At 31.7% G+C, this 25,281-nt stretch overlaps 1 protein-coding gene across 2 annotated transcripts; it reads right to left on the bottom strand.

Moving 5' to 3' along the window:
- Positions 1-2,738: 2,738 nt before the first annotated feature.
- On the bottom strand, positions 2,739-7,705 carry LOC113518033 (odorant receptor 7a). 2 transcript variants are annotated; one of them, XM_031913248.2, is made up of 5 exons: positions 7,116-7,705; positions 5,356-5,455; positions 4,711-4,812; positions 4,158-4,272; positions 2,739-2,957 (listed from the first exon to the last, which is right to left on the bottom strand). In XM_031913248.2, the coding sequence occupies exons 1-5, from the start codon at positions 7,652-7,654 to the stop codon at positions 2,866-2,868; spliced, it is 948 nt and encodes a 315-aa protein (XP_031769108.2). In that variant the 5' UTR covers positions 7,655-7,705; the 3' UTR covers positions 2,739-2,865. The 2 variants fall into 2 exon arrangements, with proteins under 2 accessions (XP_031769108.2, XP_026758586.2); XM_026902785.3 differs by having other exon boundaries at positions 2,757-2,957; positions 4,117-4,272.
- Positions 7,706-25,281: the final 17,576 nt, after the last annotated feature.

Genomic DNA, 25,281 nt, shown 5'->3' on the forward strand with positions numbered 1-25,281 from the left:
TGGCTCAACGTAGCATATATGCATTTGTCTATATTATTCCTTTCCGGGGAATTCTGCATGAAATTTTCTAATATTCAGATCTTTCGTGATATGATAAAAAGGTGTGCATTGCTGGAAAGATTTTAGAGAGGTTTTGTTTTGGCAGGATGAACTTTATCTGGTCATAAGTTAATAATAAAATATCTTATATTATCTGTAGAAATACAATATTATTGTTTGATTACATCTTTTTGCTACTTGTACAAATAATTTAAGATTGTGTTCCATAAATATACCGTCTTTCGTTGTGACAGAAACAGTTACTTTAGCTTAAAAACTAAACTACTGAATCGAATTTGATTACATTTCTATAATACCAATCAGTAAGTATACGTTTACGCTTTATAACTGATTTATGTTATCTCATATAAAACAATACAACCGAATTGAGAACCTTTTTCTTTTTGAACTCTGTTAAAAATAATAAGTATCAAATTTGTCACTATCCAGTTACGTACAACACGTTTTATAAATTTTAACTTATAATTTATATTATTTAAGATGATACAACTTAGTATTATGTACAATATGAAGGTAACTATGAACTGGAGATAATGAGTGACTCTTATTAATATTATCTGGTAGTGACTTTAGATACGCGAATTTTTTATAAAATAACATTTAGTCTACTAAATCCTATAATAAATAAAAATAAATCCATTGTCATGTACAATTTTAGTAATATAATAAATTGTAAGAAAAATTAATATGGGAAGTCTCGCGTAATATGTAGCAACAGAAGCAGAAGAAAATATTGTCTGTTGGTCTACATGTTTGTACCGGCATTACACAAAAACTACAGCATCAAATTGAATTAGGTATTGATATGACAGATACAAGTGGTATATTACGTTGGTTTTTCTATTTCTGAAATCTTCGGATACGAAGTATCAGATAAAAAGCTAGTAACATATAAAAATCCTGTATCATAATGTTCAGTCATGTTAAACTCAGAAACCGTGATTGCACGGCTGCGGAGTTTAGCGTGACTTTAATTAAATTTAATTTTATACACGTGAACGGAGTAGCGGAAAAATACTAGTATTCTATAGATAAATTAGTAAGTTATAAACTCTTGGATATCTAATTAATATTAGATACTGAAATAATTACTCATATGATTTAATTTCTCTCATTAGTGCATGGAAAAATAAATTATATAAAAATAATCTTAACTTATTATTTAAAGGTAGATATATAGAATAAAATTAATAATGTTCAAATACGTGACGTTATTAATGAAATAAATTGGAACCGAATTGAACTACTGTGAGTTTAGAGTTTATTAAAAATGGAATTGATGTATTTCACGTCACGTGTACGTACCTATATTAATAACTTTAATAAGTAACTGTGTTCGCACAATGTTAAATTTGAATTACAATTGTATTTACTGAAAAGGAAAGTTCTCGATACCAGGTGCGTTTCGCCTACGACATTTGGTGCCAGCTTTCATTTTCCCTACGAAAATAATTTCTGGATACGAACAGCTGTTTTAATTATTATTGGATTAGAGTAAGAAAGTCTTTAGACGTAAGTAAATGTTATACGAATAATAAAATTACTTAGTTTTATTTCCAGCTAATAAAATATAGTTAACAGATAAATAATTAAATAATAAAAAAAATTTGTTATTCGTTTTGATATTTCAATGAGATATTACATGTGTATATTATTGTATTAAGGGTATAGCCATACATTTATCAGAGAGAGACTTTGTACAAAAGTCGTTTGCTTGAATACCTCTATCCCATTCATATTTCTACCGTAAAGCAGTTGTTTGCAAGGCTGTGTTTTGGTTTAGAAGGGGGTGGGGGGGGAATATGACAGTAAATTTACAGGATAAGAAGGAATAGCACCTGAGTCCTCAGGAATGGCAACAAAGGGGGGTATCATGGGTGAAACAGTATACTCTGTTATATCCATGGTGCTGCACGGTGGTCACGGCATCGAACGGGTCATCCTTTTCTTTCGTATGTGGTAAGTAAGAGGTTGGTAAGAAGCGGCTAAAGGAACTAAATGGTCGAGAGATATACAGCAGTGTCCCTCTTAAAACATTACTAAAGCCTAACTGCGATTGTCAACCCACCTACCAAGTGTAGTAACTACTGGCGAAATCCTCCTTATGGGGGAGATCTAAGTTCACCAGTGGATTTTTAACAGATGATAAGATGATGATGAGACATGTTTTCTGAATTCAGAAATGAATTTGAAAAAATAATTTGTATTGAGATACTTAAAATTTATCTATAAAAATATAAAGTATCAATAATTTTCCTCTTCAATATACATATATGAAATATACGTAGGCTGGTACCGATTTGTGTTATTTGTTTATTTTAATATGTATCCACAATATATACATATACTAGTATTATAGATGTAAAAGTGTTTTTGTTTGTTTATTTGCTATCTCATAACACCTTAACGATTTATGTTAGTAATATGAAATTTGGAATAGATGTACTATATGAGATGGAGAAGGATATAGACTACTTATGCCAGTCAGTGAATATATCCCTGACGCGCGGATGAAGTCGCAGGCAAAAGCCAGTATATAAGATACTTTTTACGAGCGACCTTGTACATGCACAAATATGCAATGAACCTCCCTACGAAATAATACGAAATAATAATAATACTTTTCTTTAAGGAAATAAAGTTATTATTATTTTTATAAGTTATTATTACTACTTTGAAACATTAATACAGTGGATATTAAATTGAATTCGCTACGTAATTAACTTTTTAATTATATTAATATAATATTAGCATTAACGTAAATTTATTGATATATATTAATTTGGAACTTTTTAAGATATATTTTTATATTTTACAGAAAAATTTTAGATTTTCCCATCTTGCCGGTCTTGAACATTTCTTACAAGAGTTAAAAAAGAAGAAGCTGTTTTCATAACCTGAAAAAGAATAAATGTACATAATTATACACAAAATAATATAGTGGCAGAAAAATAGAAGGTATATTAATACTATATTTATATATAATCATCAATATGATGGCGATCAAAACGTCGTATCTGTTATGTCTACATATAAGGGCATGTTTCTATTCTACAAAGTTTATTACTTTCTTTTCTAAACTAAGCAAGCAAGTAGCCTAATTGTTAAATAAGCTTTTGTCATTTTATGGTCTTCACTACTGGACTGGGCACGGGACTCTCCTTATAAGAAAGTATAACTACTTGGTATTTATAACTATTTCTAATTTTTATTCTCTCTTTTTGAATTGAATTTAATGTTGCCTCTTCTGAAAGCCTTGTGAAAAGAGGAGTAGTAACATGTTTTACTTTGAGACTTCGTTTTTTTTATGGATTATAATGCAATGGTAACCCCGCCTGCGCAAACGGTATAGACTAGTGGGGCATCTAACTAGTGAAGATGAAGCAGGTTAGTCAGCCCAACATGATAAATTAAACAATGAATCAATCACGATGGTTTCCAGGCAGAACCGCGAGGAGGTAGACCTGATACATGGTATATTGCTAGTAATAGGGTTGCTAATCCCCATTATAAATAATCCCTTTTCCCCCCTTAAGTCTTCGTTACCATACGGAAAACAGAAGCATATTTATTATATACGCCGACTGCCCAAAAAGGAGTGTAATATTAGGCCGTGTGGTTCAAGCATAGAATGCCTAGAATAAGCCACCCCTTCCTTTCCCGTGAGTGTCGTAAGAGACGACTAATGGAGGGCGAGGGATGGGCAGCAGTGTCACTTAAAACATCTCCAAGGTCTAATTGCGATTGCCAATCTGCCTACCAAGCGTGACAACTACTGGTAAAACTCCTCAATGGGAAGACTTATGTTCAGCAGTGGACAATTAAGGGATGATATGATAAATGTTGTCAGGGTTCATATATAGTTAGTTTTTTTATTCCATCAAACTTCTAATTTATCTAAACAGATTTGGATATATTCAATAATTCTAAATAAAAGTTCTGGTGTCGTTCTCGAATAAGCATTGCAATCACAAATTGACGTTTAAACTAGTCATTAATTATTTAAAATTCTTTACATTATTGACGATATCTGTTATTTAACGTAATATAATTTACCGATGTAAATGTTCCAAGAGAAAGAGGGAATAGTTTTAAACCTGTTAATACGATAGGTGTTTTGGCGCGTTCCATAAATATCTTTAAAATCTTCTTAAATTTTTCAGACCTTGGTATCCACTCGCTATTATATCCTGCAAATACTAAATTTTCACTCTGTAAAACAAAATGTAAATTTTGCAATATCTTGAAGTTTAAAGACAAACTTTATAATAAGTATCTAATATAAATAGATGACGTTACTAGTATTTTTTTATTGCAAAGGAATATAACTGAATTTTAATAATCAGACTATACAATTTAGCATGGGTATTTTAATTTTCGTACAGCAGTCTTTTGAAACCACTATAATTAAAAACATTTTTAAAAAATTTATTTATTTAGCGTTGTAACATTACTAATATATACACATGTGAAATTTTGTTATTTCTTAAAATCTAAACAGCTTAAGTAGTCATTATAAAATTTGGTATACACGTGAGTTCTATGTAGGATTGATAAGGACATGGCTACTTATTATCCTGGTCAGTGAATATCTCGTAAAAGCAGACGAAGTGGCGGGAGTAACAAGTTATAAAAAATATACATCCTTACCTCAAAAGACAATAAGGTCCCCAAAAAACTAGGAATAAAAATCTGGCATAACATTGCCAATAAATAAGAAACCATAAACATCAAACTCTTATTAGTAGATAGCTGTAACAGAATATTTTGTTTATTGTAGGTATGTTTATCACAGAGCTAACAATCATTGAGGAAAGTAATAGGTATTTGGAGAAAAGATCAGTTTCTACGTAGTAACAATAATATGTTTATATTAAATAGTAGTATTAGTAGTAAATAAACAATTCAATTGATTTTTGGTTACAAATAATGTTTAGATAGACAAACTAATTGGATTTTTGTAAAATACTTAAAATATATTCCCTTAAGTTAAAACACATACATCCCCGCCTGCGCAAACGATATATGCTGGCAAAGTACCAGTGAAGGATGATAAGTGAGAATGAAAAAGCAGGTCAGTTAGTCCATCGTGATGAAATACACTTGGAATTAAGCACGATAGTTTCTAAAAGGGATCGCAAGGAGGTCAAACTTACAGGATATATTGTAAGCAATGAGGCTACTAATCCCCATTACTTTCCCTCTACCACTTTTCATTATATGGGCTGTCAGTATGTTTGCCATTCTAAGTTGTATAAAAAAATTTACTAATATAATATTATACTACCAACTTACCAACAACAGTCCGTATATAGTTACACATATGATAATTGATGCCATTGCAAATTGTACAAATATAATTACATCCAATATTTCTTGAATACTCATACAATATCTACAATATATTAAAATATTATATTAATAATAGCAAATACTACCATAATTTTACAAGTATGCTAGAAAGTTATCCTGTGGTCCCGGCATAGAATAGCCCAAACCTTTTTTTTCCGTGGATGTCATAAGAGGTGGTAAAAGAACTTAATGGTCGAGGAATTGGCAGCAGCATCCCTCTCATCATATATCACACCAAAAGCCAAACTGCGGTTGCCAATCCGCCTCCTAAGTATAATAACTACTGCCTAAATTCCCCCAATGGTAAACTACTATAAGGAATGGTCTTGTTCCTTATGGCATTCTATAGAGAAGACCTTTGTTCAGCAGTGGATAATAGGTATGATAATGATGATGAGTAAAACGTTATGAAGAAGAATAATGTGAAAACTAAGTTTTTTTTCATAACACAGAGGGTAAACGAGCATGCGGCTCTCCTAATGGTAAGTGGCTACGGTCGCCCATGATTACCCAAATACAATACCAAAGGCATTGCGGGTGTACTGCTGGCATTTTAAAAAGGAATATGCTCTTTTCTTGAAGGTTTTGATGACGTATCGGTTTGAAAATACTGCAGCTGGAAGTTGATTCCAAAGAGTGGTTGTACGTGGAAGAAAGTGCTTTAAAAACACAGGGTAGAAGACCGCCACTCGTTCAGTTGGTTGGGATGAAACTTTAGTTTGTGGCGGATTATACGGTAGTGAAAATCAATCCAAACAATTCCTCAGAGCACTCCCCGTGATAAATTCAGTAGAAGATGCACAGAGATGTAAAATCTTTACACACTTTCAGTAGGTCGAGTCGAATAGTAAGACGCTGAGCCTCAATAAATCGAGCCGCCCGAAATTGAAAGCGGTCTAAGGGAAGAAGCTGGTACTGTAACGCTCCTGGCTATTGTTAATAACAGTGTTTCATATGTGACCTGACTTGATCTTTATACAGTTTCAAGCGGTATTCCGGCGTGAAATAATGCTTCACTCTATTGAGCAAGTATACTCAATAGGAGTAGTATAATAGTAATATTAGTTGTAGTTATATTAAACTATATTTTTTTAAATTATATATTTGATATGACTATGTCTATCTAATACATTTTTGTATGATAGAAAATAAAATTAATTTATGAGTATAAGATCTATAAATATTTATTAAACAATTAGGTAGATCTAAATGATGAGCAAGAAAGTTGTGCAGAGATACATGAATTTAACAAGTTGCCCTTATAAAAGGAAACTTAAATTGCTAAGAAAGAAACTGTATTCGCATTTTCGTCCACGTGACTGGGCCATATTGATTTGACCGGGATAAAAAGTAGACTGTTTCCTTCTCTACGTAAAACATTACGAGTATGTCAAATTTTATAACAATTGTGAGGTAGTGAAGACGCTAACAAAGGGATAAACAAATGAACTTATATTTTTATAATAACTATTTACTAAATAGTAAGTATTATCTATAATTAGGGAGAAAACTAAATAATAAAATAATATTATGAGAGGGACAAATTCGCGAATGAAACAACTACAGTAGAAAGTAATATATATTAGTTTTTATCTGCGATTTTGTTCGTGTAACTGAGATATATTCACTGACGGGGTCTATTTTTCAAATAAAAAATCAGTCAAATACAGAGAAAGTAACAGAATTATTTATGAACAAAGTACCTTAGAAGGATATTGTAATGTTCTAAACACTTGGTAAGTTTTAAAGTCTGTAGACGATCTTGCTCTTTCTCATCCAATCCAGAGTTGGCGTTCACTTTTAAATTCAACAATTTGAAATTGAGTACTTTCATTTGACTAACTGCAATGAATATTAAACCAGCAATAAATGTATCTATATTGACATTATACATCATATGGCCGTACATTCCGAATGATTGATAAATAAACCAATATATGAAATAATCATCTCGGATATCGTCGGAGAGGAAGTAGTAATTACACGTCGGTAACTCTAATTTTGTATTCCAAATACCAGAGGGAGACTTTGTACAAAAGTCGATTGCTTGGGCACCTCTGTCCCATTCGTGTTTCAACCGTGAAGCAGTTGTGTTTGCATGACTGTGTTTCGGTTTGAAGGGTGGGATATGGCGTGAATTTACAGGGTACAGAGGAATAACACCTGAGTCCTCAGGAATGGCAACGCATGGGGGTATCATGGGTGAAACAGTATAGTCTGCTATGTCCATGGTACTGCTCATGTCTATAGGCGACGGTTACCACTTTCCATCAGGTGGGCCGTCAGCTTGTTTGTCATTCTAAGTTGCATAAAAAAAAAAAAAAAAAAAAAAAAAAAATAAAACTCATTATTATTGGTAAAAATATCAGTGATGCATATGCAAAGTTACTTAAAGTCGCGTTAATTTTCCAGCCCATTTTGTAGATTGACATATCTTTTTCGATAATGTATGAAGTATTAAAGTCTTCGCCTTTAAATTCATCGCAGTTCATGAGATCCAGTATTACTATTATCTTCTTTCGATTTACGATAGTCATCAGAACTTTTACAGTTACAGAAACTTCAGTAAAAAAAAATATCATTTCTGGTATTAGCATCTCGATCTTCTTTGGTGTATAAATCAAGTTTATGGTGAGAAGTATGTTGTAAATTACCAAATTGATTGAAATATACATAAAAGAAAAATATTTGTAAAATTTATTTGATAACTTTCCAGGCCATATGGCAAAAATTTTCCAAAAGTATGTGTTAATTTTGAAATTGTCTGACAACTGTATTGACATTTTGAAAATAAATGTAAAATGAAGCATACACTCTCTTATTTTATTCTATTAGTAAAATAAATAATACAACATTAAGTTATAATTTCATAAAATATGTAATACAATGGTATATTATTAATAGTAATTTTACTTTCATTATGATTGCATATTATGTTTAATGTGCATTATAAAAGTTATTAGTTTAAAAAATGCATGTAGTAATAACCCATTTGTAGATTGAAAAATTATTAATAATTCTACTAATAATATATTCATCATTAACCAATGTTAAACTGTTCTACTATCGTAGTTCTTAACTTCTTTATAAATTATCAATTTTAATTTTATACAAAATATGCATTATAAAAGTCATGTAACGACCAAATTGAAATTTTTTCAATGCTTAAAACAAATCTTCTCTTATATAAAGATACTTTACATGAGGGAATCTTGCATAATATATAGCAACAGAATCGGAGAAAAATTTTGTCCATCTGTCTATATGTTTGTTTCGGCATTACACTAAAACTATGGTACCAAATTGTTTCCGGTATCTAGTAAAAATTACTGTACCAAAATGAATGTGAGGGTATGCACTAAATCGAAAACTGGCGTGTTTCATTAGCTAGTGCTAGCGAGTAATTAGCTAGTTCTAGTATAAACGTGCTGTACATTGTTTATGCAACAAATTAATACTTAAAGCCTTAACTTAGAGCCTTTGAAATGTGGTGCTAGAGAAGGATGGAGAAAATTAGCTGGAGGGATCGAATTAGCAATGAGGAGGTCCTGCTTAGGGTTAAGGAAAAACGACAAATTATTAGAACTATTGAGGACAGAAGGGGAAAAATGTTAGGACACTTGATACGACACGACGAACTTATGAACATTATAATAGAAGGTAAGATAGAAGGAAGAAGGGGGAGAGGGAGACCGAGACATAGTTACATCAGGCAGATCAAGGAAGGAGTTGGTGTCGTGTCGTATCAAGAGGTGAAGAGACTCGCTGAAAATCGTAGTGAGCGGCAAGAGCTCCACCGACAAGAGCGCAGCTCTTAAATGGATAGATAGATAATACTTAAAATAACGGTTATAAATAATATATTATTATTTCACTGCTATTTACTTGTCGTGTCAGAGTGTTCCCCTTTAGTGTCAAGATTATTTAAACCACTTCTAATATACACGAATATATATAATATATTCTAATATACATAAATACATTTATAGGTAGGTACACCCGTGTCCCTAGAGATCTTCCGTGCTACAATCCATACTCAACCCAATGAGCGATGACCTTTAATGGCGGACTTTGACAAAGCGCTCACTGGTTTTCATGAAAACGTTCAAATACATCATCGCACTTGACAGCGCCGTTCCGCGGACTACGAATTGCCATATTTTATTTCTGCTACGCTTCCTTGATAGGTGATTAATGATGCCTATTATAGAAATGTAGCATTCGAGACTTGTTTATTCTGGTATATTGGTACATTACTAGTATTTATAGCATAGAAAAAGATATTATTCATATATCGTTTTTTTATAAGTATCGTACTTCATCTATTTATTTATTATACTTGTAGAGTTAATATGAACTCATTCTTTATATAAGCTCAACTGAACTTTTTTCTAAATCCTTAAAATTTTGATCTTTTTATTGACATAAAAATAATAAGTAATAATCGTAATTAACATGTGATATAGAATGGGCCACCTCTTCCCATCCCATGGGTGTCGTAAAAGGTGACTAAGGGAATTTATGGTCTAGGGACGGGCAGAAGAGTCTCTCTTAAAACATCACCAAAGTCTATTTGTGATTGTCAAACCGTATGCCAAGCGTGACGACAAAAACTCCAAAGTTGGCAAAATCTTCCTTATAGGCAAGGCCTATTTTTATCGGTGGAAAGTTAACGGGTGATATAATTGATGATGACGAATATGTACATAATAACATGTAAATTTTTTATATATATTTTTATAAAGAGATTGCTGAATATTATTACAATTAAATACAACACACTAATATGTATATTAACGTACATTAATAAACGTTTGCAACGATTATTAATTTGACTGAAATCCAATTTAACATTAAATGTTAGTTGTAGGCATTACAAAGGAAGATTTGATTATACGACGTATATGAAACGTTAATTAAAACCAAATGTAAGCCATTAAACAGTATAACGATTGCCCTGTCGAACATATAGGAACCGCAATCCACAAAAGTTTATTACGGGACCCGCGGGTGAAGTCAGGTCTCTCGTTGAGAGGTAAATATTTGCAGAGAAACAACGTGTGAGGACGAGTAAATAATGAAGCCTATATCTTTCGTAACGAGATGAATGTTTGCGGACTACCAGCGAAAGTAATTAAGAGTTTAACAAGACTTAGAGAATAAGACAATTTTGTCAAAAACTCTGAAACTTCAGAACCGCTGGCTGCTGTCTCTAATTATGTTACGTCGGGATTATGAAATTATTAATTTTAATTATGGAAGGAGTTGTTATAATACGTTGTGTAATATTTGTTTTATTATGACATATAATATTAAATTACTTTTGATGGATGCTTTGTTGTTGTGCCTATCAGTCTGTGTTTAGTAATATATTTTTTCAATGATTTAAGACGAATATTTGGTGTTGAGATGTATACATATAAAACATACCTAACGGAATATTTCAATTTAACAATCTATTTATATAAACTCTCAGATTATAAATAATTACTATTTACTTAGCATTTTTTCAACATGTCTGTTTGGTCCGTTTGGTTAAAATAATATGTTCATCTAGGAGCTTCCCTATCAATATATCAATTCATTCGTGCTTGACAAAACTTTGTAATTTTTTTCATCAATCCTCTCTTAACGGAAAAGAATGTAACATCTCTTTCAGTCCACACTTGTTACTACATAGAAACACTATTTTTCACTAATTCTTTAATGTGTAATTTTATTAATTTTACCACTAATATTGATATTTTTGTCAGTATCAATGTAACATAATTATATTAACCTACAGATTTCTACTTAGAGATGAGTTTGACATTGTAATAAATTTTAACAAAAATCTATGTATATTAATACAATAGTGTATGTTACTCATAGCAATTTTTATAGTTCAATAAATGATATAGAAACAAGGTTCAACAAAAAATAAATACCATTCGGAAATGTAAAGAAAAAAACCTTGTATTTAATAAAGCTACACTAGTAGGTACGTACACTATTGTCGGTCGGTTGATAAAGTAATCCCGTATGACCCACACTTCGTCACTGTCTGTACCGACGATGTGCGACCTATCCCGGACTAACAAACATGTTCGAGTTAAAGGATTTAAACAAGTGTGCGGTCTGCGTTCGGGACCATCGCTTAATTCTCGCTTACTTATAGCAAAGTTGGTATACTTTTTTCATTTATTATACGTAATGCTAATGTTTATGTAAAATCTATATATTAGGAATTTGGGAATCGATACACATCTATTTATCTGTTCCCAACTTCCTCCCAAATACAAAAACGCTATATATATTTAAAATTAACAAATATGATATTTTCACCAATTGTACAGAACGACTATAGTGTTATATAGGTACTTTTTTTCGGATGACCTAATTGAATATAGTGAAATAAACATCGTGGGTATTACAGATTCTATTTCTCATATTGCCACTCCTGAGGTTTGAGGTATTATTTGTAATACTTAGACCTCTTTTATTAGATATACCAATGGTTATCTAATCTTTACCTGTGAAGACCTATCCACCCGGTAATAAAATAATAATAATTATGCCTAGTATATATAGTATCTCTAACTATTCAAACGTTTAATGTTACAGAAACTATCAATATATTTTAGACGTATCTTGTTACAAATACGTATATTTATCTTAATAAAGGGAAATCAGGACCCGCGTCCGATAGAATAATCCTCCGGCCTGTTCGTCCCTCAGTCAATGTCGCGACCGCATTGCACCATCGAGGATAGAAGGATTAACGTACACATGTCAGGATTTGGTGCTAAACCAGTATAGGGTTAATAAAATGGTAGACGGAGAATTTTTACATGTAATTTTTTTATGTAGACTATAAGTTACCTAGTAACATTTCACATTTCATGTAACATTTCACATGCAAATTGGCAAATTGAGTAAGAAACATACAAACATCTTTTTAAACTTTTACATTTATAATTAACAGATAATGTAACACTATACTAACTATGGTATATATCACTGTGTATTCCTGCCATAGAATAGGTTACACCTCCTTTCCCGTGGGTGTCGTAAGAAGCGAATAGGGGAGCTTAATGGTCAAGGGATGGGCATCAGCGTCTCTCTTAAAACATCTTTAAGGCCTAACTGCGGTTGCCAACCCGCCTGTCAAGGGTGGCAACTACTGGCAAAAAATATAGATATAAATATAGGCCTCTCCCAATTGGGAGAGGCCTATATTTAGCAGTGGGCAATTAACAACTATATGGTATGTTATATGGTATGGTAGGTATTTTAAAACAAAACTAACTTACTCTGGTAATTTCATTTTTCTGTTGTTGTTTTAAATAAAATAAATATAAAGAAGTATTGGAGGGTAATCTGTGAAGGGAATAAGTTTTATAGCGACATAATGTTCTCAGTAAGGCTTTTACGCCGCTCAATTTTACAAAAACAAATTTAAATTATAATTTAGAAAGTAAATTGTACAAAATATATGTTAGTGTAAGTCGTTCTAAAATAGAATGAAAATCATGAACTGGGAAGTCAAACAATTTGTTTATAAGGAAGCGTCGGTGCGCGAGGTCGCGCCTCCATCGATTTACGCGACCGTAAGTAATTCAGAGGTCGAATATTTGCCCACCGAGCCGACGCCCTCACGAAATCCTCAGTCCATAACATTTTCAACGATAAATGCGTCTCACAATATCTATAACACTAAATAACATATTTATATTTTTACGTACATTAAATGTTTAAGTTGGTACTTTTTTCTATTTTCAAATTATTTACTATTCTAATAACTAGTTAATTTTTCTCTGCAAAAGAAGTAACTTTCATTGAGATAAAACCTACTACGAGGGCTGCCTTTTAAGTTGTGTCGTTTAAAATAAGTATAGATAATCTAATAGATTATTACCATTTATTGTTTTTCAAATAATTATCCGCGATATTTAATTCACATACATTTGCATGCGTTCAAAATAGATTTTTAAAACATTTATTCCACTCCGAAGTGGGGATAATCAAAATGGCCGATTTGTATGCGTCAACAGCTTCTTCTGGAGAGCTGAAACGTTGACCATGAAGACTTTGCTTAATTTTGGGGAACGTAAAAAAATCGTTAGGGCTTAAGTCAGATCTGTAAGGCAGATGATCTAAAATTTCGACTTTATGGGTGCTCAAAAACATCTTTGTTTGGCGGCGGTGTGCGAACATACATTATCATGAAGCATTATTATACGTCTTGAATTGTTTTTTCGAAATTTGGTGATGACTTGTGACAAACAAACAGTGATATACCAGTCAGCGGTAACCGTCTTGTGGTTTTGTAGTACAAAAGTGGCGACGTGCCACAATTTGCCACAAACGAGGCTACCATTTTTTCAAAGTGCTCCGTGACTCCGGTTTTGACTCATCCTGGAAGATACAGACAGTTGACTGCTGCTTAGAATCTGAATCGTAAGCATATATCCAAAACTTGTCACCGCTAACCATATCATAAACATGCTTTGACTCTCCTCGGTTGAATTGCTGCAGAGTTTTGCGACACCAACTAACACGGGCTGTTTTTGGTCGTCACTAAGCAAATGTGATATCCAGCGAGAGATCAACTTTCTTACGCCAAGTTCTACGTGCAGGATTTTTTGGAAAGTGGTCCCTAAAATGCCCATGGATACCTCTATTTCAGGGTATATCACATGACGATTTTCAAGAATTAGCTGCCGCACAGCTTCGATATTCTTTTGCGTCATAGCGGTTTTTGGACGACCTTCACGTGGTTTGTCTTTGAGGCTAGAGTACCAACATTGAAATTTTAAATTCCAGAATTCTACAGTCCTAAGACATGGTGCTGCATCACTGAACACAGAAGTGATCTCCTCAAAACACTGAAATCGCTATAGTCTCCTTTGAAAGTTGTAGAAAATTATCGCACGCAAATTTTCCTTAGATATTTCCATTTTTACAACAGACTTGTCACCTTTGAATAGACGATACAATAATAAAACTATTCGACCAATGTGAAAACTTTCTTTTGTTTTCGAAGTCCAAATTCTAAAAGATGAAAATGCCATATGTTTTTGTTAATAATCACGCGAAGTTGGCAAACAACACGACTTAAAAGGCAGCCTTACGTAGTAAAGGAGGAAATTTTTTAAATAAATTAATTGAAAATATTTGAATCTAAAATGCGAAATTCAATGTCTAGAAGAAGTTACAAAATATGAAACCAACATTCCAGTATTGCTTTGTTATTTATTATTTTTTTTAAATCATATTGTACGCAATTTGGCATATTATTAAAAATAGTTAAGAACTGATAACGTATTCACATATAATAATAATAATAAAAAAAAACAAACAATTTAAGTTTCTTCTTCTTGAATTTAGTCCAATAGTTTTATCTTACTAATATAATAGAATTATAACTCGACGATTACTGTACATGGAAGATAATTAAGAAATTGATATGAGAGGTCTTAATAAAAGCAATAGAATCCAAAATAATATTTTTTAGAAATTTTGTCTTTCTGTCTATATGTTTGTTCCGAAATCACACAAATCACGACGCGGTTTTCGCAATTTTATTTCTGAAGATGGAAACTGGTGTATGTTTTAATTTGATATCTCACTAAGAATGCCAATGATCTATATCTTACTGGTATAATAGTTTTCCTACTTCTGCAATCTATATGAATGAAGTAATGGGTAAATAATATACTCCGAAACTATTAGTCTACTCTTCTCAGTAGTTTAAATTTTAGTGAGATAGAAGCCAAGTATTTGTGTGTCTGGATCTAGTGATAGCTATCAGATGGCAACGTGCGCAAAATAGATAATCATATTTTGTATACCATTGTATTATATTGTAGAGTTGTATATAAATAATTGTATCAGGATTTAAATTGTATCTATTATTAAAATGAGTTACAACGGTTCTTTGTCTTTTTGTACCTATATGTAACAAGAAAACAGGGATACAGCCCCACATTCGGCGTCTGTTACTTAAAAAAAAACTTTTCTATAGTTAATCAGATGTGCTTGCATAGTTACATCGTTGTATTCCAATTTACCGTATGATTCTGATATAAAATGGGCTACCATTTCCTTCTCTGTGGGTGTCATAAGAAGCGACTTAGGGAACTTAATAGTGGACGGACGGACAGCAGCGTCTTTCTTAAAACACTATCAAAAGCCTAATTGCGGTTGCTAATCCGCCTGCAACTACTGGCAAAATTCCAGCTAACGGTAAAGACCTATGTTCAGCAGTGGACAATTAATGATTATAAATTAACGGCTGTTATGATGATAATGATGATTTCAGTTTATAGCGTAAAATTAGAAATTAATAGGTAGGTAGTTTAAGGCTAACATGCCACAAGGGACGGCGACAGTGACATCTTTTGTTGTAGATATCTTTAAATTGCGGTAATCAATTATCATTAAATAGACCATCTGCTTGGTTATTTCAAAATTATTGTATATTTAATTATACAAATAACTCACACTACTTAATTTTAATACACATATTTATGATGCAAGATGTTATGGGTGACAAAGGAAATTGGAAATATATGTATGTATGTCAATGAAACTTAGAAGATTAGCGCCGTGAAGGGAAGCCAAAAGGAAGCAATAGAGATGTGAGTCAATTTGGAATTTGGTAATAATAATATAAAGCTATAAATAATATATTTGTGGAGTACACAAATGTACTGAATAAAATATTATTCTTCAGGTAATTTCAAATATAAAATTAATCTTATAAAATTAAACTATGCGAAATTACAGTTTAAACAACATATTTAAAAAAAAATGTGTTAACTTTTATTTCATAACTTTTTTATTATGAATTAAATGAATAGTATTTGATGTACATTACACTATTTAATAATTACGGTAATTAATATATAGCAAAACTTATTTCTACTCGCAGTTAAAATAAATGTACTGAAATATCATTTTTCCCTTAGCAATCAAACGAAAGTTCAGTAGATAAAACCTAAAAGAATTAAAGTTTCCTCCCCTCAAACAAATCAAAACGAAACAGTCCAATAAAACGGAAGTAAGTAAGCGAAACGTCTGGATACAGCTAACCCCACGTTATTCCATTTAAAAAGTTAACTTCATATCATGCACCTGGACACAAGGAGTGGAAAAGTAGCGAAATTAGGGAAAGAGAGTGAAATAATTCTCGTCATAAATTCAACTTTTATAACCACAGACTGTCGGGCGGTCGGTCCTGAGTACTCCTGAGACGGCACATCGACATAATTTAACTTTTTCCTATTATCTTTACGCTGACGTCGTTAAGTGCTTCGCTCACATATTGCGGGGTGAGCGTTTTTATTATAATTCGGTACCTACTAGCAACTCCTACTTTTTAAGATTTGTTGGCGAAAACTTTTTGGGCTTTCAAATCTTTTTGAAATATTACCATGGCGACTTTTTTAATATTTGTTATGACCACTTCGAAAATGTCTAAGCGTTTTCTCTGTGAAAGGCTTATATAAGAAAAATAAGCAAAGATTTTGGAATTGTAATATAGAATAGAAAATAAGGAATATATATAAAAATAATAATCGTTAACCTTTATACTCTTTATCGTTCTTTGAAGGGAACAATAAAGAGTTTTCATTAATTCATTTAATCATAAGAAAATAATTAGAAAAAATGTAAACATGTTTTAATTATGGATTTGTTGATTTCATTGTATATTATAGAATAATTAAGTGTTCTTCTCTAAATATATAAATCGAAAGCTCGTTATGTAGTATTTATATTATTTAAATATATTATTAAACAAAGATTATCTTTAAAAAGAAGGTAAAACAAAAGTGTTGACATTATGTTCTTTTCAAGTTTCTTTTCAGCGGAATTAATTTTATAAAGTCGATTAAAATTTTAAATTATTATTGTAAAAAAAATATTCTGACTGAAATAAAAACGAAGTGTGTATACGGTGTTTTTTAAGTGAAACTGAAAAATTCATTATCAAAATTTTTAAAATTTATGTTATCCACAATAAAAACACAAAAGTAACTATCTAAAAAGTACCGAAATACCTACCGAAAATAATTCTAAAACTATAAATGTACATACTTACTATTTGGCAATCTGCATTTTATTTTTAGTATCACATCAATTACATTAAACGTCGCAAAGCGGTATTACGATGCCTTGAAAGCATTTCGGCGACATTTGCATCTTAGCTACACTTGAACATCGTTTTGCTCTCAAACACACTTCATTGTACAGCAATATATAGACAATTCTAGTCAAAGTTCCCTCGGGCCAAATCTATAAGAGTATTTTGCCACATGATCGCTTCCACGATTTGCCAACAAAATAAAGTATTCGTACAAGGAAACTACTTCCGACCACAGCTGAGTTGATAAAAGTAGATATCTTTGCCACGTTCACTATATCCAACTCAACTTCGGCAGTGAATATGAAATAGTTTGTAACAAAGTGCTAAGTTTGAGCGCTTACGCCAATTCTACTATTATAAAAGCCGTTTCTATATTAATTTGCCTTGAAGTAGTTCAGGTTGTATTGTTACAGTACAAACTGTATTTGCAAAATGATAAATAAAAATTCCTATGGCAATTCTAATATTTTATTCTAAAATATATCTATTTTCACACCAAGTACCTTGAGAAGACATCAGAAAGAACTGAATGCCAAAGCATTTTATACTTATATAGATCTCTTTACTTCATATACTTTCGCAGCATGCCAATTTTGAAGGCTCTTGATTCCTCTATGAAATATAACACGATCTATGCGATCATTATTGATCAGTTGCTATATTGTATCAATACATAATTAATTTATCTGAAAATTTCATGTGGAATTCTATGAATTCACGAAATTACACAAAAATTTAATAATAAAAAAATCTGTACTTATTTTTCAAAAATGTAAAGAATTAATTATATTTAGTTAAGTAGTTTTGTTTTTACTCATGGCTTCGCTCGCGTTAATATTTTGTTTAACAATTCTGGTTGTTAAAGATGAAATAGTTACAAAGAGAAAACAAAATGTAAATAATATAAAACGGAATTATTGAAACTGAAATCGGAATTAGCGGGAAATCAGTCGGCCAATCTATATCAAGTACAAACAGAAAAAAAAACGAAACAACACTCAAACAATTATTAAAATGCATTAAATTGGCATTGGTATTTGGTGTTCTCTACTTAAGCAAACACCATCTGTTGAGGGTTTCGTTCGTACACTATCACTCTTAAGCCTAGATTGCTGGAAGAATTGAAATGAAACTTTCATTATATCCTTTTGTTACAATATTAGTCTCTTAAAATAAAACCATACCGTGTTGTCAAAATTGCTCAGCGCCATCTATAGAATTTTTATAACACTAAACGTAAAATATACTACATTTTACGTTTAGTGCTATAAAAATTCTTATTATAAAATTATATTTTAATGTGATTTCACTATACAGTACAAATTTGTTACGACAATTTTGTCAATTATTGGGAGAAATGGATAGAGCTGAATTAACTGAATGTTAAGGGGTAATCATTAAAATAAAACTCAATTGAGTATGATTTTTCCATATAAATTTTGCTACCATATTTCACCACTTTTAAGGAGTAGTTTAAAAAAAAATCTATCCTTTAATTAAGAATTATGAACAATAATTCTGAAAAGTTTAAAGCAACTCGAATCATGCAATAAAAAGTTTCATACAAAAATTACCCGTCTCTCATCCCACCTCTCAGAAGTTTTTCGCAAGAAAAAGTAGCTTATTACTATCTCTAGAGTCATATTTATCTCTACACCCGATTTAGCGATTAAGGTGTAAAAACGTAATAAACAAACTCATTTTCGCATTTTTAATATTAATTAAGATGAATACTATTAATTAATTTAATCATGGAACAAAATATTATATTGGCATAGAAAAAAAATCTTATATATACACATGAATAAAAGTACAGCTACAAATGATTTTTTATTTAAGTACAGAGATTGATATTACTAGAAACATTTATGAATATGAGAAGAATATAGAAATCAAAAGCCGACAGCTGACAAAAAAAAACAATGATTGTGAAACATAACATTCCGAATAAGGATGTTGATGGTATAATAAATGCCACTTCGCGTCAGCATAATGTAGATACAGTTCCACGTAGTGTGAGGTAGACAAGTCCCTGAATGATGGATGAAGATAGCGCAAAGCGGATTTCGCTGGTTCAGCTGATAACGTCTACCTAGACAGACATAGGTAATATAAAATTTTCATGAACGTTAAAAGATTTATGCCTACGTATTTACTTTTCAAACTCATGCATTTATTTTAATTTAATTTTAATTAATTTAATTTTGTCGCCAGGTCTCTAATAGTTAGTTAATTATGTTAACATTAATACATTATACAAAAAGTCATATTAGATCTAAATTTTAAATATTGCCTTAGTTTAGGCAACTAAAATAGCTAGATATAATAAAGAGCGATAATTATGTTAATCTTTTATATTATTTTAAATTCATTTGTTAACTTTCTTTAATGTTTAAATTTATAGTTATACAAGTAAAAATAAACTACAAGAACATATATTTATTTGCTTACATTTATAAAGCCTTCCTTTAAAGACTCCAACCGTAATTATCATAACTGTAACAAAAACCGTTATAATTTGAATAGCAAAATGTAGAAGAATTATAATAAAAATACGTCACATAAATTTATTGTTTCAGATTTCATAAAAATAAATCGATTTAAATTGTGCAAAATTAGTATAAGAGATACGTCCAAGACGCGCCTATATACTCGTAATTATATTGTAAAAATCAAGCCTGAACTTGATATTCACTTTGATACATAGTTATTCTATATTTATATATGTATTAAAATGTTGATGCCCTTCGCCATTATATATTATTTATTTATAACTTAACTAAAATTCAATTTGAATTATTTTCATCACGTGTTTACTTTATTAATACTTTTTATGAATTTAATATCATGTACTAATTTAATTCAATTTATTAATGTTTTTCAAATACAAAGTATGCTGTGATTTTTTTTTACAACACAGGGGGCAAACGAGCATGCGGCTCACCTGATGGTAAGTGACTACCGCCGCCCATGGTCATCCACAACACCTACGGCATTGCAGGTGTGCTGCCGACCACTTGCTTCTAATTATAAAAATAGACCTAATTTAGTGGATTAGGTGTAACTGTTCTTAAAACAACAGGTTTAAATTTTTTTTTAGGAAGAGTTTTTATATTAACAAAAAGTTAAAAAAAAAATTAATATTCCCGAAAATAAAAATATCAATCTCTATTTGCCCAAATAGCACTATGTAATACAAGGTATGCACAAAACTATTATTAAGTATATTCTTTTTGTAGAAAAAAATAGACCCTATTTAATTAACACTAACACTATGAGCTTTGGCATCAATTCATTACTGTATAGCCATAAATAAACTAAACGAATTGAAAGCCTCTCTTTTTTAAAACTTGCTAATAACTGGATAGAAAATAATTGAAAGTAAAGTACTATTATCAGTATGAACTTGACTTTGACACAAGTAAATACATATAATCTCCTCTCAATCATAGTAAACTAAAGACATTTTGTAAGTAGGTACGAATATAGAGGAAACTTAATAAATTATTCGCTCCACCGGTTTATATATGGAGTAGCATGTTACAATAGTTGGAGAGTAAACCGCAACTAGTGGGTCTGATTACTTAAGTTTTCTAATAAGAAAATTACCCACATAATCATTATTTCATTTACAGACATGTAATTCTAGGTTGTTGTTTATAAAGAGTATATTTCACTTTAGATAAAATTTGTTAATAACTTAACAATAATGAATATTATAACATAACAAATAATATAAAACTTGATAGTAACAGGCCATATATTTTTTGGGGGAGATCTTTTCCATCAATAGAATATTAATAGGTTTCCAAGGAAACTTCTTTTTTTATGAAACATGGAATAGAAATCAAACTAACAGTCTATCTAATAAAAAACGGGAAGCATTTATTTTTATACCATTGAAGTATCAAAAAAGCATACGGCTCACCTGATGGCAAACAATTACCGTAGTCTATGAACCTCTGCAATACTAAGGGCATTACGCGTGCGTTGCTGATTCTGACGAAATCGCTTTACCCCTTTATGTGACGAACTCCATCCTGTAGACTCTTAAGAAACCACGACAGAAAGCTTATCCATTATTTGAGTTTTTGTGGAACATTTCTGAAACCGCGCTGTACGCGACCATCCAAGCATTAAGGTATGGGGGTAAACTCCCTGTCGGTGACGAGCTGTACGATGGTAGAAAGTCGTCGTGTATATCATGTTATACAATTTCTCTCAGCACAGTCCATTGTACAAACGGGAGAACATGAAGAGTGCGGTAAAATCTCTTCTAAGATTTAAGGGTTTGATACTGCTTGTTAGGCTGAGATCATCGACAATTCTCATAGTTTGTCATTGACCTGAGTCGAATGGTACAAGCTGTTATATAGGTGATCCCGCCTATAAGTAACAGAAATACTCAATGTAGGGCCGGATTTGTGATTTATAGAGCAATAATCGTTGATCTGACTTAAAGTGTTGCTTCGCTGTATTAAGCGCACCGAATTCATTGGACGCCAGTTTCACTTTACCTTCGAGATGACCACGGATATAGAGATATAGATACCAAAGATCCCAATACCCTTAGACGTGCTCTGAAATTGTGGAGCTACAGCAAACGGTTTTTTAGCAATGAACGTGCAACAATCGTTTATAGATATAAACAGCACCATGAAAATCATAGTATAAATTAGTGCCATGATAGTCTACAATAGGTATATATAGGTACGATACAATTCTTAAGGATTGAGCTGTTATTCTATATATGTAGTAGTTTGTAGTATACTAAAGAGTTTTTATTTTGGATTTATCTGGCTCTGTAACTAACAACATTAATAATAAGCTTAAAACTATTGCAATATTTCTTGATTTGTCAAAAGCATTCGACACTGTCTCTGTTCCGTTATTAATTCGCAAATTGGAGCAAATTGGTATAAGAGTCTTATCGCTTGAAATCTTTTTAAGATACTTGTGCAATCGTTCACAGTTTGTAAAAATTGATAACTATGTTAGCTGGGAAGAGTTTCTTAACTACGGCGTTCCACAAGGTAGAGTCTTCGGACCAACGCTGTTCCTGATTTATGTAAATGAGCTTTGTAAGATCGGACTCCCAAATTCTAAAATAGTAATCTACGCTGACGATACTGCGATAATTATTCATGGTAAGGATTGGTCTGAAGCTCAGATGTATGCTGAATCTTCACTTCAACATGTGATGCGATGGCTTTCCGATAATTTATTAACACTAAACCTAGATAAGACAAAATACATCACTTTTACTCCAAAATTATCTTCTCAACCCTCTCCGTTGTTTTCCTTGACTGCACATATGTGTAAATCATCGAATGTCAATTGTCAATGTGTTAAAATTACGCGTACTAGTAATATAAAATACCTCGGTATACAAATTGACAGTACCTTGTCATGGAATATTCAAGATGAATCATTAATATTAAGAGTTCGAAAATTAATTTATATTTTTAAAAACCTCAGTAATTGCGCAAATTTAAATAAATCAATAAATGTATATTTTGCCCTCGCTCATTCTGTTATAGGATATTGTATCCCAGTTTGGAGGGGCTCTGGAAATTACTTATTTTTAAAATTGGAAAGAGCTCAACGATCTGTTTTGAAAGTTATGATCAATAAACCAATTTATCACCCAACAAATGAACTTTATGTCTTTTGTAATATATTGACTGTAAAACAAACATATTTAGTACATTATTACGTATATATTAGAATACTACATTTAATGCGACTAATGATAATAATAAACGTAGGCCTATTAAGATTTGTTATACTCCATTCACAAATTTAGTAACAGTACGACGTCAATACTTTGCTTTGATACGAAGCTTTGATATTGCAAAGCTCAATATTATATAATAAAGTTAATAAAAAACTTACCATATATCCATACACATCGTGAATGTAAAAAAATACTGTACCAATGGTTTTATAAACTAGACTATGTTATTAGTGCGCACTAACGCACGCACGCAAGCACGTACGCACGCACGCACGCACGCACGTACACACACACACATACACACACACACTAAATAAAGACAAAGTTAATGTTATTCTACTGAAACGCTAGCGCCTCTGCCTTGAGGAGATGGGCATTGACAGCCACGACAGTTATTTTAACTAATGTGCCTGTTATCGTACACTACCCTACTTTTGTAATTTGTAAATTTTTTTTATGGTTCCAATAAATACATTATACATTATATTAATTTACATACTTACTCTGTTACACAAATATTATGGAAGTCGAGTACAGATGATAATTTAATAGTTACAAAAGGCAATAATTTAATTACTTTCTTCCTATTTATGATAAAGATATTTAACTTACTTTTCAGTGAAGAAGAAAAAAATAGTAATTTTTTCCACAACTTCGTCGACAATCACACAATTTATGAATATTAATTGACCGGAATAAGAAAGTAATCTTTATTTTTCTCCATTTCAAATAGTACGTGTATGCCAAATCTCATGATGATTGATCGGGCTGTTGAAGGGACAATAATTAAGAACATAAGATTGTGTTCCACAAAAAAAAAAAAAGAATTCGATTGTGGCGTAACACACTTTTTAAGTACACCTACTGACAATGGACCCAAGTTGTCTGAAATAAATAAAATAAATAAGCACTCACTAATACTACTTAAAATTCAATATTACTTAATTCAATATAACATATATATATATATATATATATATATATATATATATATATATATATATATATATATATATATATATATATATTTAAAGATAAAAAAATTCTTTGAGATCACTGCCAGCTGGTAGCGTGTCTAGGATACTTGCTGCTCCACGCTGAATAGCAATGGAAATGCATTGACCAAAGTATAGGCCAGCCTTTTGGTCACCAGAGGTATCCACCAGCCGGCGTGAGATCTCTTTGAAAAGATTCATGGCCTCGGGGCCCCACGGACCCAGAGTTTCAACTCCAAACGCCGCAAATATATATCCATTTCCAAGGGATGAATATTTACGGCGCTTGATAGACTCCTGGTGTGTTGCGGCGGCATCGGCCCTCTTGGATGTACTTGGAAGGTGAGACGGCGCCACCGTGTCGACGCAGGTGAAGTCCCATACAAGCGGACGTCCCATCCTCCAAGGTACCAAGGACATCCCGTCAGGTCTCTTGCCATCGTCACGTATCAAACCAGGAGGTTCTAGAATGGCAGGCACGCCCGTGGTGACAAGAGCGCGACGGAGAATGTCATTAATAGGCACTTATTTAAATTTAAAAACTAGACTACTAAATCGATTTTGATAAAATTATCTAATGGTCTAAACTGTAAGTATATCTTTTCGTGAAATAATTTTTCAAATCGGTTTACAACTGTTGAAATTGTGATGTAACAAACTTAAATATACAAACGATAGAGAACCTCCTTTTCTCTGAAGTCAATTGAAAAACACTTAATTTTTTTTAATATTAGTAAGAATAACATTTACACTTGTAGATTACTTGAGTTTGTTGATGAGTATTGACTATACGTAATTAAATGAAGACGGTAGTAAGAACGTGGCAGTAGTTAGCTTGCCTCAGGCACGCCTGACCTATTTAATTCGATGTCGCACGCCTTCTGTCGCGCGCTCTCTGATTAATTTCCTGTTTCTAATTTCAATTAAATATCTTTTTAGGGTTCCGCAGAAAATGACAAATTATAATTTTGTCATATTTGTTTGTTTATCTAGCCATCTGACGGCAC

This window comes from Galleria mellonella, unplaced genomic scaffold (genome assembly GCF_026898425.1).
Source record: "Galleria mellonella isolate WM207_F2 unplaced genomic scaffold, CSIRO_AGI_GalMel_v1 utg132, whole genome shotgun sequence".
Classification (NCBI taxonomy): Eukaryota; Metazoa; Arthropoda; class Insecta; order Lepidoptera; family Pyralidae; genus Galleria; species Galleria mellonella.

Coding starts and splice junctions, on each gene's coding strand:
- LOC113518033 (XM_026902785.3), bottom strand. CDS start 7,654: ATGAGCAGTACCATGGACATAGCAGACTATACTGTTTCACCCATGATA. Junction 5,456..7,115: donor CATTACAATATCCTTCTAAG/GTACTTTGTTCA, acceptor AATATATTGTAG/ATATTGTATGAGTATTCAAG. Junction 2,958..4,116: donor CTCTTGGAACATTTACATCG/GTAAATTATATT, acceptor ATTCTTTTTCAG/GTTATGAAAACAGCTTCTTC.